Genomic DNA, 16280 nt, shown 5'->3' with positions numbered 1-16280 from the left:
ACTTGCTTTGGCCTCCCCTGCAACATGCTTGGATCACCAGCTCCCCATCAACATGTTCGCGCTCAAAATGCTGAGTGCTGACAAGCCAAAAAAGAGAGACAGAAACTGCAGGAGAAGAGCACGTCTCAAACATTGGTCTTCTCCTTTAAGCTTCCTTTTGGAGGGGGGGTCCCCGGCACCTCCCACACTGCCCAAACTTATATATGCCAACTCCGAGATTGCCATACCTCGGAGAAAAAGGAATATTCCAAGAAATGGCTATCTCTGACTTAGTTTATGTAAGTACATTTTTTGGGCTAGTCAGTCTCCATGCTTCAAAACTCACTGTAGTGGGTTCCAACTTTTTAATGGTTACCTGGGTAGTGCTCACAAACTGAGGATGGGCATACAATTTCAAAAACACTGGTATCCTTGTAAGGAACTAATGTAGGAAAGAAACTCCTGCATATTTTATTATGAGTCCTTTAACCTCAGCAAACAGTGCTGAGCTCCTCAGGAAGATAAATGAGATCACCAACATCTGAGTTGTATCAATGACTTCTGTTCGATTTACTTTTCCTTATCTAGTCTTAGAGTGAGCAAAATAATTGTCTCTATATTAGCTGTTTGTATTTGAAGCAGTTTTACTTTTAATCCATTATTTTAAAATTTCTAACTTGGTATAAACCACACTGACTGGTATCAATTAGTACAACATACAGGAAGGATAACTTACATGATAATAACATTGTTATAACTTGTCATTCTGATGTAATGCCTAGTGGAGCTATGTGACAGGGAGCATATAAGGGCTTTGTCTGGTTTAAGGATTAATTATTTGCGTTTGCTTACAGAAAAGGTTAAGTTTTCTTTCTTCCTCAATGCATCTTTAATGAATAGAGCATATGGGTTGCATAGAGATGTTGCAGAAATGTTTGTACAATTTAAACTGTAACTCATCAGGTCCTACTACTCTCTTTGATCTTGGTTTGTCTATAGCTACTAATGTTTCTTTATCACTTGCAAGAACTAGTGATGTGTAACCATATTTCTGAAGAAAGTGGAAAGTGCTGTGGATCAAAACATCTTGCAGCTGTGAATGAATATTTTCAATTTTAGCTCATTCCCTCCAGTACAGCTCTTTTGAGTGTGTACCATTAACTCCCAGTGGATGTGACGTGAGCCTTTAGAAAATGAAGTTATTGTACAGTTCTAACAAATACTCATTGACAGAGGTCAAATATCAATATGACTGTGTTTGACATCATGTTTGCTCCATGATAAAGTATTCTAATACCTTGTATGTAGCATGGTTTTGGAATTATTAATGCAAATAGGGACAAGCAATATTTAACACCTAGAGGCGCAGTAGGAGGTAACTGCAAAAACTCAGCTGTAATGAGTTAGGAGAGACAGCATGTGATATGGAAGGAGATTCTGAGGAAACAAATTGCTGTGGGTGCCTAACCTTTTTCACTGCGAGGAATGGTCACACCCTGGAACAAAATTTGAAATAATTAACCCTTAATGGTAAACTGAGACTGAGGTCATTCATATTATGATTAGCCCCTATTTTTGCTTTAGCATGTACGGTCAGAACCTATAGGTCTAGTATGTGGTAGGTCTGTCATGGTTACCCCACTGAAACACTTTGCACAGTTCCACTTTGGCAAAGCCATTGTTGACTTGCCAACACTGTATTGCATATTTTAAAGCTTTCCTTAAGTACAGATTACATCATATTTTTACATGTGGTCTTTTTCAGGGACCTAATAATTCTATAGAATTTTCATGACTCTTTTCTCCAGCAAAAGTTTAAGTGTAACAGCAGGTATAAAAGCTTCTGTTTGTTTTTGCTGCACAAATATAAATTGTTTGAAAAATGTTTGAAATTAAACAGACTTAATGGCACTTAATCACATTACTAACAGATCTTTATGGAGAGGTCAAAGAAAGTCACCACCCCAGTCACATGTAGGTGGCTGCATTCCCTACTCCCTGCTTAATATAAACAAAAAAGTGACTTCATCTCAGGTGAAGGGAAATGTATTTGTTAATTAGTTTATTTGTATGTTTGTTTTAATATTTTCTTCATCAATGCCGGCCAACCATCAGACCCTCATGACAGAATATGATTAATGTTGCTGCTATCTGGGCATCTGTGAAGGAATTTGTGTGTGTGCGTGTGTGCATGTGTGTGTGTACACATGTACGAACACATATGCACTTGTGTGTAGGTCATAATTCACTCCTCTTGTGGATTTTCACCTTTGCAGATGTCTAAAGTAGGAGATGGGGAGGTAGGTGGTCAAACACATGACATCACAGTTGGTGTAATGAAGACTGTACTAAATATGAAGGAAATTACTAAATTATGTTGGGAAACTGAGAGCTTTTAGGTCTCCAAATCTCATTTTAGTTGTAGATTCCCTGTAGTATATTTTACAGCTTTTTCCAGTCTTTGGATTCGATAATGATAGGAACAAAGTCATGAGTATTAGTTGTATCTCTTCTGAAGAATATTTGAAGTCCATTAGAATCTAAGCTCCATTGTGCAGAGCAATGGAGACTGAAATGGAGTCCAAGAGACACAAATTCAATTACTGGCCCTGGTTTTCTTAACAAGTGATTGGATGGGATGAGAAAAGACTGACATTTTAACAGCTTTCCTACCCTGGGGTGGAAGGTTTTCTGCTTGATGCTGTCACTCTGTTGGTCAGTGAAAGCTAGCAGAGGGTGCACTACAACAAATTGGATATGACTAGCAGATGTCTGGATGATTCTGTTGTTGCATCATTGCATGTCATATGCATAGAGCTGGGTCTAGGGATGAGATATAAAACAAAAAACAATGCATTCTTCTTCAGCAGTACAACTTTGCAATGAGATCCCTTGCTCTCTTGTCTGGCCTTGATTTAAATATCAGATCAAGTCTGGAAGGAGAGTTGGCTTTATGGATCCAGAGGATGAGAAGATACACCAACAGCACCTGTGATCAGCTGTGGAGGAATGGGAACAAAAAAAGTTATTTGCAAACTTGGTTACCCACAAACTGGAGTTTACAGTATACAGGTCATTAAAGTAAATGCCAAAAAGTAGGGTGCCCCAGCACTATGCCTTTGGCCACGCGGTTAATTATCTCTTTCTGAAGTGACACCTGCCACATTATGTTGGTTTTGTGTTTCAGCCAGTTAATGATCCATCTTACCATGTAGGGGTGTACCCTTAGCTCTTTTTGCTTATTTACAATGCCAGCTTGTGGTAGAGTACTGAAGGTGCAGCCCAGAACTAAATGTGATACTCAAAATAACCACTATTATCTGTTTAAGTGACTTCCTCACATTTATTAAGCATTTTTACTGTTTATGTGTGTAACTGAACAACCTATTCCTAGCCTCTGATACTGCACAGATTGGTCTATTTTGTTGCAGAAGCTTTATAAGTAGCTAGTTACTTTACCGATTTCCGTCCTAATATTTTGTGTTCTAAACTGAACCTGCACCTAGAGAAAGTGTATAATCAGCAGAGCGACAACTTGTTGCATTTTTTAATGTTTAAATTGCTCATACACATTGAATAAGTGCATTTACAACCTGAATAACTTGTCCTATCTGTACTGGAATTGTTTTTACTGACTATTTTGAAGTTTTACAATGATAAATGATTGATTAGTTTTTCTTGTATATCTGGCAAGTGTTTGTTATGTTTCTGTACTAAGTTTTCTTAACCATAAACCCTAGTCCACTCTGAAGTGTGCTTTTTACCCCCCCAAACCTTTCTTAATGTAGTATTGTAAAATTACTGCCTGTTGCTGCCTTAATGCTTACCCTAGAATCTCTGCTTTTCTTTTTTTCTAGTCAAACTTTACATTTATCTTCAGTAGCATACTGCAGCTCCTGCAAAAACAATGACTACAGAATTGCAACTGGCCACCACAGTCTCTAACAACAAAAAACTTTTTCTCTCCCAATAATTAAACAGTGTAGGTTACAAATATAAAAACATTTGTTAAGCTCTCTCTTACTGTGATGTGTAACAAAGCAGGTAACCATTTATGGTCAGCCACAGGGCTCTTTCTGCTTTATTTTTTGCCTCCTTCCCCTGTAACTAAAGTAAACTGATTCATACATTTATCTGTCTGACGCCAACTTTTACAGCTATACCTTGTACCTTTGTGGCTTTCTAACACTCAGACATATATTCCTGTTTGAAAGTTTTACTTATCTGTCTGACATTTGAACATGCAACCCTGATAAAAACCTCAAAATTGTATAATGTTGGTCTGTCTTTCCTGCTAAAAGCAAGTAAAATTAAAGTGCTGATTGCAGGTTTTAGGCCCTTACATTCAACTTACTTGTGGTGTTTGGTTCTGCCTGCTCCACTCCCCCTCACTTTCCTCAGACTCATTCGCTCCTCTCTCACCCATGAATCCCACCCACCCCAAGTATCCTCAAATTTATACTTTCACCTCATTGTCTGGTCACTCCCACAGCCCCCTCCCACCACCAGAACTTGTGCTCTCACCCTTTCACTCTTCCCACCTTGTCACCAGTCTTCTCCTTTTCCCCACCAGCCTTGGGCTGGCTTCTCTGTGGCTTGCCTCTCTCACACTTAACTCTTTCACTCCCTAGCACACCTACTATTCCCTCATATACTCACTATTTCCACCTCTCAATACTGTTCCTTCCCTCACAATGCTTATTTCTAGCCAGCACCCTTTCTAATATATTTCTTTATATTTTCCCTATAACTTTTCCCTTCCTTTTTCCATCACACAATGCTATCTTTACTATTATTTCTCCTATTTCTAATCTCACTAGCCCTAAGCACTTCCTACCACATTGAGCTCCATATCTTCCCCTCTTCCCCACCTGTCCCTTTCCCAGACCTCTTCCAACATATAACCAAGCTCCACTGACTATTGCCCCCTCTCTTTTTTGTCTCCCCCCTTTCAGTGTCATAAATTTAAACTCATGGCCTACCCCGGTCTTACTCTTATGCCAAAACTCAAGTACCCCATTCCACTTACTGACCACCCTAACCTTTTCCATCTTCTCTTTGCTCTTCTGGTTTCTGGTGACATCCATCCTAATACTGGTCCCTCCCCTCTTTCCACTCCCCCTCCACCTTCATCTGCTGTCCCCCCAAAAACATCCTCAAATATCTCCAGCCTCAAACATCTCTCTCTCTCTTTGCAATGAACATCCAAAGCCTAAACAACAAAGCATCTGAACTTCATGCATGATTGGCCCAACACAAACCTCACATCTTGGCCCTATCGGAAACCTGTCTAAAACCTCATATCAGTTCCTCTGAATTTCTCCCACCTCAATACAGCATCTATAGGTCTGATACGACACCCAAAAAAAGGCAGCAGGGTGGCTGTCTTGTACTCTGTTTCACTGACGCTAACACCTATAGACATTACCCTGCCTAGCTTCTCCCCTGCTGAACTGCTGCTCCTTGACTGCCACATCAATAACTATAGGAAGTTTGCTATTGCCTCTATCTATATCCCCCCAGGTAAAAACATCCCTATCATGAACATATACTCTTGTGGATAAACACCTCCATCCCCTATGAAACCATCATTCTTGGAGATGTTAATATAGATTGGAACTGCTTTATTGGTGACTCACCCCAACATTTCATAAACCTGGATGGATTCTCACAACTGATCTCTACCCCTACCTACTACAGTAAAAGTGCTACTTGTTCCACAATTGACCAGATTTTGACCAATTCTCCAAACAACTATTGCAACCCTTCTGCCTTCCCTGACTCTATTAGTGACCATTCTCCCATCTCTATCTTAAGGCACTCTCCTCATCTCTCTAACCCCAATCTCTACAGAGATTGTAGGAAACTGAGTAACTTTTCCCCTGAAACTTTTAACTATAGACTCTCTGATATCAACTGATCTTTCCTAAAAACTCTCCTGCTCTGTGATGCTGTTACTAAATTCAACCAAACTTTCCTTGATGTCCTAAACTCTCTTGTCCCAACTCACAAAATTAGAATCAAATCTAATTTTGCACCCTGGCTCTCCAAAGCTACTTTGATGCATGAAAGAGATGCTCTATGGAAAAATTGGAAAACCACTAAAGCTCCCACCTTTATCCAAGGTTATAAGCAACTCAGAAATTCAGTTAAAAAAACTTATTATATTGGATAAACACCAATATTTCACTAAATGTCAAAGCTCTCACCCAAATGACCCCAAAGAATTCTGGAGTACTATCAACTCCCTGCTCCACACTGGTTCTCCTACCATCCCTAACCCTTTCCCCTATCACTCTCCCTCTGAAACTGCAGATTTACTCAGCAAACACTTCATAAACAGCATCTCTAAACTCATACTCTCTGGTAACTCTGCTCATTCCAACCTTTCTGTGTCACTCTCACCTCCCCCTAAACCTATATGCTCCTCTGCCTCTCAGCTTTTTACCTTGCAACCTGTTTCTACAAAATATATCAAATCCCTGCTTCTTAAATTAAAACCATGCCCTCCCTCCACTGATAAACTCCCCCATCAATTTCTGAAATTTGCTGCTGACTCAATTGCATATCCTGTATCTATCTTTATCAACCATTCTATTCAAGAATCTACTGTACCGGAAATATGGAAATCCTTGTATACCACTCCTCTGCACAAAAGTGGCAACTCTGTTGAACCCCCTTACTATGGACCACTCACTATTCTCTCACCACTCTCTAAGATCCTTGAAAGATGTATACATACTCAACTACTGTCCTATCTCATTCACGAAAATCTCCTTTCCCCTTTGGAACATGGTTTCCACCCTAAACATAATACCTCGGCTGCCTTACTGTCCTTTACTCAAAAGGTTGCAGAAGCTAGGGACAACAACCTCCTCATCTCCTGTTTATTCCTTGATCTCTATAAAGCCTTTGCCACTGTCTCATCCCATCCTTCTTAACAAACTCTCAGACCTAAACCTCTCTCCTTCTACTCTTGGCTGGTTCCAGTCCTACCTTACTGTCAGAAAAAAAGCTGTGGATGGCAGCAGGCTTTCTCACCCTTCATTGATGTTCAAACAGGAGTACCCCAAGGCTCCATACTTGGACCACTCCTTTTCAACATTTTTACCAACAATCTACATTCATCCTGCAGTCTCTGATCTGTAATACAATATGCAGATGACTCTACTCTTTTATCTATCTCCAATACTATCTCTGAACTACACACACTAACACAGAATTTCTCTATCTCTGTTGAAAAATGGCTCAGAAACAATCAACTAATCCTTAACCCTAAGAAAGCTCAGCTCCTTCTCTTCCTACCTCAGACATTCTCTCACCTTAAATCCAACTTTTATCTTTCCTCCCTAGATGGCACCACCATTTTCCCTGCCTCACGCATCAAACTGCTTGGGGTAGTAATTGATGACTGACTAAAATTTGACTTACACACACAACAGGCCATCAAAAAAGTCCAACAAAAACTTGGACTACTTTATAGGAACAAAGAATTCCTCTCTAGCGGTGTATATTATATTATCAAACTTTTAAAAATTCAAACATCATATGGTCGACACCAAATGATCAAATTTTTAAAAGTTTGAATGTTTCAACGGAGATCTCTATACAGTGCGGTATGGGAAGATTTCCCATTCCTGCACTGTAGTGCAATCTCGGAGTTGGTATATTTAAAGAGCGTGAGGTGTATCCCCCCACATGGGGGGTGCAGGGGGGCTTGCCCCCTTCTTAAAGTGGCCAGTTAGGTTTTTTCTGTTTTTTTTTTTAGCTTTTCAAAGTTTTAAAAGTTTGATCATATGGCTTCGAACATATGACATTCAAACTTTAAAAAATTTGATAACGTAATATACACCCCCCTCACTACTGCCACTAAACGCACTCTTGTGCAGGCATTTCTCTTACCTAGTCTTCTATATGCTTCCCCCATCCTTAACAATATCCAGACTCTCTCACTTCAGAAACTGGAACAAACGTACAATAAAATTGCCAGATTTATTCTAAACCAACCACTGTCTTCGCATCACAACCTCTCACTAAATGAACTTCAGTGGCTGGAATTTCCGTACCTTCTCCTACAATCACAATTCCACACTACCTTTTCCATACTCAACAACCCCTCTACCTGCCCTACTCTTGCCTCTTTTGTTACTCTCTACTGTATGCCCCAGCCTCTCTAGAGTGCTGATCAGCATCTTCTCTCAGTTTATAAACCGAAAAGGAATATTGGCAAACTACTTTGCAAACACTCTGTCTCACTAAATTGGAAGAAACTCCCTCTCCATATTATATCCAACATTTCCTTTCCCTCTTTAAAAGGAGCTTAAATCCCACATACTAAACTTGAAATTATGCTGTTGCCTTGACCACATGCAATCTTAGTCTGTCCTACTGCATAACCTGCATCTCCTAACTTTCTTTTTCTATTAATAACTTCCGCTTAAACTAACCTCCTAAACCCTCGGCTCTACTACTATAGCCTGACTATAGAATAAACCAAACGTTGCACCAAACATTCAAAAAAGTAAAAACATCAATGTAGAACCATGAAACATCCACTTTTTATTAAGACAATACAATTTAAAATCCACGTTAAGTGCTTTCACCCAGGAATCTCATGAGCTTCATCAGAACAGTTCATACATAAAATAGCCAACCTTTTATAAATGTCCATTCACATTTCCACCAATAAAATCACCTCATTAATATTCATTAACAGTGGTTGTCAATCATTTCAACTGTTTACAATTAGTTTCACTATTATATTACTTGTGCTTTACAGACCCATACATTTTAAAATAATGAAATTAAATAATACCCTATCCACCCCAAAACATATATGTATCATAAATCATCACATTTAAATATGATCATTAAAAATCCATTACTAAATGGTTGTATTAACTTAACAAAATTTTATAGCTTTGCTGCCCTTAATTTAAGAACACTGTTGATACTTAAATGATCATTTAACCCTGGTTTTCTTGTTGCATCTAGTTTTAATTGCCATAATAACTATTTGTATAACAGACAGGCTTCCCATAATCCACTCCTTAGATCCTGCTTGACTTGTTCTATTATATAGAATTTAAATCTACTATCCTTACATTCCTTCTGGTGTCTATACAGTGTATTTGTGTCCTTCCATACTGAGACATGCATGTGTTCGCAAATGTGTCTTCTTAAAGGTCTCTCCATTTTGCCTATATAGAAACTGAGGCATTTTTCACACATAGCAATGTACACTACTCCTTTGCTGTTACAATTAAAGTGTTCCTTGCTCCTCATTTTAAAATTCCTAATCGGGAGATTAAGACTGGGATGTTCTAGAATCTTTACTTATTGTTTACAAAACCCGCATCTATATGTACTCATATTTTTCCGGGTCATTTCTGTCCCGTTCACCATTCTGTGACCCTCTAATGTTTCTTTTATATTCATATCCTTTCTCTTAATAAATGTTGGGCATGGAGGGATGTATTTACTAATCTCAGCATTGGTTAATACGTTCCAGTATCTCCTAATGGTATCTTCAATGTCAATTGAGAAAGAAGTATGGGTATAGATAAATGCTAGGTCATGGGCAACACCTGAATCTTTTGTTTTGTTCGAGGTATCTATCTCTTTCCCAATAATAGGTTGATATTTCCCTTTTCTTTCTTCTTTATCTCTCTTATTGATTGATTTATTAAGGGTATAGGGCAACCTCTTTCCATAAATGTTTTCATTAATTTTGTTTCATCAATAAATGTAGTTTTCTCACTACACATTCTGGAGGCCTTGATAAGCTAATCCTTGATGACACCTTTCTTTTGATTGTATGGATGTTCACTATCATAATATAAATAAGAGTTAGAATGAGTAGGTTTCCGATATAATCTAGATTGACATTTCATCACGTTAAAGTCTTTGTAGATAATCGCATCCAAGTAATTAATACTTTCTTTTGATGTATTGGAGGTGAATTTCAAAAAGGGAGTAGTTGTATTGATGTATTCTAAAAATTGGTCCAGCTGCAAGTCAGTACCCCTCCAAAACAGACACATATCATTGAAAATTCTAGTGTATAATACTATATTTTCATTCTATTGTGTTTGAAATATGTAATTTTTCTCCCAATAATACAAAACTAAGTTGGCATATAAGGGGGCACAAGTGGCCCCCATAGCAACACCTTTTTCCCGTTTGTAGTATTCACCACTAAAATACATGTAGTTGTTTCTTAATATGGTTTCCATAAATTCCAAAATTAAATTCCTTTGCTCATTGCTTAAATAATCACATTCAATGAGAACATCCTGAAACCACTCAAGGCCTGTATCTTGTGGAATGCTGGGAAATAACTAACCACATCAATAGTGGTCATGTTCAAATCAGTACTAAATTTGTCCTGGGCGACTTTCATTAAAAAGTCCTAAGAGTCCCTTGAAATATATTTCAAAGATGTTAAAAACTTCTTTAAGGTATAATCTGTATATTTAGCTAATGGTTCAAGTTTAGAACCTGCCCCAGCAAATATAGGCCTGAAGGATGTTTTTTCTATGTTTTTGTGTGTTTTAGGTATATCAAACATTACTGGGATCCTTGGTGTAGTCACTGTCAAAATATCCAGAAGTTTTTTATCTATTGAGCCCTGTAAAAAATAGTCTTTGATATAAAAATCTACTTTAGAGTAGGAAATAAAAATCTCAATTCTGGATACAACACTGTACTTACTCTCATCATTTAAAATGTCTAAAATTTTAATTTCATAATCTATACCATCCATAAGTACTACTCCCCCTCCTTTATCAGGATTCATAACCCTGCAACCCCTATTTTTTAACTTGTTAACTAGTTCTGTATCACTGTCTGAAAAGTTCTTTGGATTTTTTTGGGGTTCCTTTTTCTTATCTCCCCTTCTACTAATTCTTCAAAAACCTTGAAAATAGGGTTCAGTGAGGGGTGGAAAGTACTCTTCCTAGTCAAACCAGATTTCAATGGTTTAGTACCACTGAAAATCCAATTGAGATTCATTTTCCTTACAAATAATTTTAACTCAAGAAATGCGTCCACTGTTTTCAAAGGTCTTATTGGAACGTATTGGAATCCCTTGGTAAATAATTTAAAATAATCTCCATTAATTATTAAATCTGTGTAATTAAAAATATGGAAGTTACCTTGGGTATTCAAAATACCAGAATGTGATGTCTTTGTTCCTGAATCACTGTCCAAACAATTAGTATCTAATTCCACTGGTGTTCTTTGTAAAATGTCCTCCTGTAACTCCCTCTCTTCATATTCCCCCTTCACTGCTCCTGTTGTAGGTATTTCTGTAGTCCCAGTTGTTGTTGGCTCTTTGTTTTTCTGCTAGGTATACAACTCCTTTGGTGTAACAGCTACTATATTTTGTAGCTTTAAGGGTTGTTCTAACACTAGGTAACTTCAACGTCTTTTCATCTGCAATAAAAGGGCATTGGGGACATCTTCCACATCTAAAAGTACCTCTTTTATTAGTAGCATTGCTGTAGCTTTTGATAGAATACCGTGCCTTCCTCTTTTCTAAGATATATTTCAAATTATTATTTCTCCTATAACTGTAAGTCAGTGTATTTTGAAATACTGTCACTCTTGTGGGCATAGATCTAAACATGTCCCAAGTATCATTAATACATTTGTTAAGCCATCCGATGTTTTGATGGTAAGTTAATGTCAAATAGGGGATACTTTTGGTATTATTATTGTTTTGTTTGTTTGTTACATTTTCAATACCCACTGTTCCCTCTAAAATATAATCTAACCCTAGTAAGGGTGGATAGTTGGTATCTCTTCTTTCTACTACAATTTTTTTAATATTCTGCGTTAATACTACTGGGTATCCTCTTTGATGAAACATGTTTTCGAGAATGTCTATTTCCTTCAAAAAAACTTCTTGTTCGGTTGTCATCCTAGAAACATGGATCATTTGTCCCTTAACAATATTCTTTTTCAAGTGAATGGGATGATCACTTTCAAAGTGTAAGTAAGCATTAGAGAAATTCTTTTCCTATAAATGGTAGATTTATATCTTTTTGCTACTTAGTCCTTATAAATTGTTACATCAAGATAGTGTGTTACATCTTTATAAGTTTTGATAAATAAACCTAAGAAAGGAAGTACTGTTATTTATATAATCAATGAAATCACTAATAATAGACTCTGATCCTGTCCATAGAATAAATATATCATCCAAAAATGGTAATACCCATGGATGTATTGGTAAAAATCAGATGCAAAAATATATTGTCTTTCCCAGTATAGCATAATAATTTTAGCATACATGGGGGCACAGGCTGCCCCATGGCTACCTTCAATCTGATGGTAGTACTCACCTTGAAAAAATATATAATTATTTCTTAGTACCAACTCCATATTTTCTAAAATTATCCTAAATTCATCTGGTTGCAAAAAATCCATCTCAGTTAGTATTTTTTCAAACCAGTCTAAACCTATAGAATGGGGTATAATGGTAAACAAGTCTTTAACATCAATAGTGATAAAATAGACATTCTCTTTATATATCACTTCACCAATCTTTTTTAGGAAATCGCAGGAATCTACAAGTATATGCTGATATTTTGAATGATACCCCTTTAATTTCGTATCTATATATATTGCTAAGGGTTGTGTCTTGGAACTTTGGGATGACACAATAGGCCTCATTGGGGGATCATGTACACATTTATGTGTTTTGGGTATACCAAAAATAGCTGGAATGACAGGCTTTCTTACCTTCAAATAATTGTGTAATTCTATATCAATGAGTCCTTGTAGTAAATTATCATCTAAAATGTAATCAATCTTCTGATATGAAATGTTGATTTCATTCTTGGAAACAAGGGTGTAACTATTAGTGTTGTTTAGAATATCAAGCATTTTCCTAGTATAGTCCCACTGGTCCATTAGAACCATACCCCCACCCTTGCCAGGTTTCATCACTCTAATTTTTTCATCACATCTGAGCTCATTTATGAGCTTAATTTAATCTCGTGTTAAATTACTTACATTCTTCTCTTTGTTATAATAGTAATTATTTCTAATTTGTTTAGTAAGTACATTTTCAAAATTCAAAATATCATGCTGTAGTGGTGGGTTATAAATACTACATTTCTTTTAATTTTCCTGGCCCATCAGTAAAACCTATATCTTTAAAAATAACTGCAAAGTTTAACTTCCTACTGAATAGCTTAACATCTAACAAGATGCTATCAATACTAGGTGTCCTATGTGGTACAAATGTAAATCCTTTGGTGAACAGGTGAAAAAAGTCTCATTAATCTCCATGTCTGTATAATTAAAAATATTGAAATTGTTTAAAGAATGTATAATAGAACCCATCTCATTTTCACTCAGTATGTTCTCAAGGGACGAACTCTCGAACACCATCAAGTTACTTCCCAATCCTAATTGTACACTCTCCTGTTGAATCGGTGTTCCCCCGCCACCTGAGCAAATGACTGTTGTTGGGGGGCTCGTTTCTTTAACCTCTTTGATCTCCTGGGGCCTACATCTTCTAAAGGGATGTATTCTTCCCCATTGTAATTGTTCTCCTGATAATCCGTGTTATTTTCATCAAGCGTTCCCCAATGTCATAATTGTATGTACCCCATGTTCTACCTGTTCTATTCTGGGATAAATACTTTGCAAATTTTCGTGCTGATTCCTACCCTTTTGAAAAACCTTAAAAACCTGTTGTTTTTTCCAAATTTTAAAAAACCCCATTATTTTTAAAAAAATAAAGTTTTAAAAACTGTTTTGGTTTCAAATTTGAATTTACGTATTTTTGCCTTTAACTAAAAATTTTAATAAAAGTAAATTTAAAAGTTTTGTAAACTAAGTATTTAATGCCTTTTAAAAATTTAAAAACTTGGGTTTTAAATCTTTAAACAAATTTTGGTCCTCTGTTCCGTTTTTTGCAACTTTTTTTTGGGAACTTCCCCAAAACCCCCTGTTTAAGGGTTTGGGGGTTTTCCCCACTTTTCCCCCCTTTTGCCGGGTTGTTTCCGGGGAATTCATTATACTGTTGTTTAACTGTGTTAGTAGAGCCAAGACCTGATTTAACTCTCTACGAGTTACGGCGTGTCATCCGGGTCTTCCCCAGTAAGAAAGGCGTGTCAGTAAAACTGGAGATGTTCGTCCTCTGCCATAGCTCAAAACCAGGAAGCAATACAAGCGAAAACAAACCAGTACCACGAATCCCACTAGGCTGAGGCACAAAACCCTCGTTTAAAGACACAAAACAGAACTGTAGATATGAGCACTTGAACTCCAAACTATCGAACACCAGATGGACGAGCAGGAAAGGTTAAAAAGTTCTTTTATTGCACACAACAAGAAAACCATCCAAGTAACCACTCCAAGTAACCACAAGCGCTTTCGCCTGTTCTTAACAGGCTTTTTCAAGTGTATTAGGTTGCTGCTTCATTCAGAATTTATACCAAACCAACCCTGCTCATGTGATTAAATTAATTGCATGATTGTCATCAATTGATTAATACAAAATATTTAAAAGACATACCCTAAAAACCGTAACTCTTTTTTCAAAACATTAAAAACTGCAATTTTACTATCAAGTCTTTCCTTAGTTTGCATATAGAAAAAAGTAATAAATGTATATGTAACTGAACTTTCAAAACCTAAAAATATAACTTAATACTTTATGTAAACCTGTTGTGTGAAAAATAAGTTACAAAAGTTTATGTTGAAATGAAATGCTTTCCTTTCGGGTACTTTAAACACACATTTTGTAACCACAAACACATTTCCCTTTCTCATAACTTCAAAACAATATACAAGTTTTGAAAGTATCAATTAGATACTTACTACAAACCTCTAACCTATTTAGTTCATTAAAAAATATATATTAAAATATACTGCTTGGTTTAGGTGACAATAAAACAACTAATAATACTGTAAACATGACTATTTTAATAGGGGACATTCTTAGGGCTAGAAGAAACAGGATCAACTGTAGTACCCCACATTGTTTCAACTTTTAGGGGTAACTGGATTAATGGTTCTGAATCTGGTCATTGTTGAGTTTCTAAGGTTCAACTATCATCTAAAAGCATTAAATATTAAAATAGTCATGTTTACAGTATTATTAGTTGTTTTATTGTCACCTAAACCAAGCAGTATATTTTAATATATATTTTTTAATGAACTAAATAGGTTAGAGGTTTGTAGTAAGTATCTAATTGATACTTTCAAAACTTGTATATTGTTTTGAAGTTATGAGAAAGGAAATGTGTTTGTGGTTACAAAATGTGTGTTTAAAGTACCGAAGAAAGCATTTCATTTCAACATAAACTTTTGTAACTTATTTTTCACACAACAGGTTTACATAAAGTATTAAGTTATATTTTTAGGTTTTGAAAGTTCAGTTACATATACATTTATTACTTTTCTATATGCAAACTAAGGAAAGACTTGATAGTAAAATTGCAGTTTTAATGTTTTGAAAAAGAGTTACGTTTTTAGGGTATGTCTTTTAAATATTTTGTATTAATCAATTGATGACAATCATGCAATTAATTTAATCACATGAGCAGGGTTGGTTTGGTATAAATTTGAATGAAGCAGCAACCTAATACACTTGAAAAGCCTGTTAAGAACAGCGCTTTGCGAAAGCCAGAAGTTACTTGGAGTGGTTACTTGATGGTTTTCTTGTTGTGTGCAATAAAAGAACTTTTTAACCTTTCCTGCTCGTCCATCTGGTGTCTCATAGTTTGAGTTGCAGTGATCCTATCTACAGTTCTGTTTTGTGTCTTTAAACGGAGGGTTTTGTGCCTCAGCCTAGTGGGATTCGTGGTACTGGTTTGTTTTCGTTGCTTCCTGGTTTTGAGCTATGGCAGAGGACGCATCTCCAGTTTTTACTGACACGCCTTTCTTACTTGGGAAGACCGGATGACACGCCGGTACTCGTAGAGTTAAATCAGGTCTTGGCTCTACTAACACAGTTAAACAACAGTATAATGAATTCCAACAGGTCTAATGGTTCTCGACTTCAGGAATACCTTGCAACCAGCAGCAAGCGAAAGACAAGGAACGGAACAACGTGGTAGAAGAGGCCCAAGACCAGGACCTTCAAACAGGGAGCCGTTATGGTGAATCATCCGCTTTCTCCTAACAGCAAAGAACATGCTGACAAAAACGGAACTTTAGTATGGACAACAATTTCAGCTTTAAAGATTGGACAGAACAGCTACCATGTTTCAAAACAGGTACTTAATCTGCATTTGGAGCAGTTGAACAATGACTTTGAGACATTTAAAGACAAACTGTAT

General features: G+C 36.7%; 1 protein-coding gene across 1 annotated transcript in view; it reads left to right on the top strand.

The window, feature by feature from the left end:
* The window catches only part of LOC122814944 (bile acid-CoA:amino acid N-acyltransferase-like), a 553345-nt gene extending 537287 nt beyond the window's left edge, over positions 1-16058 (top strand). The window contains exon 11 of the mRNA XM_044087204.1: positions 15789-16058. Coding sequence (XP_043943139.1) covers positions 15789-16058 — 270 coding nt within the window. The remainder of the gene's footprint in view (positions 1-15788) is intronic.
* Positions 16059-16280: the final 222 nt, after the last annotated feature.

The sequence above is a fragment of the Protopterus annectens genome, chromosome 11.part0 (genome assembly GCF_019279795.1).
Source record: "Protopterus annectens isolate FY-2018-M chromosome 11.part0, PAN1.0, whole genome shotgun sequence".
In the NCBI taxonomy this organism is placed as follows: Eukaryota; Metazoa; Chordata; order Ceratodontiformes; family Protopteridae; genus Protopterus; species Protopterus annectens.
This window is presented reverse-complemented; position numbering and strand designations above follow the sequence as displayed.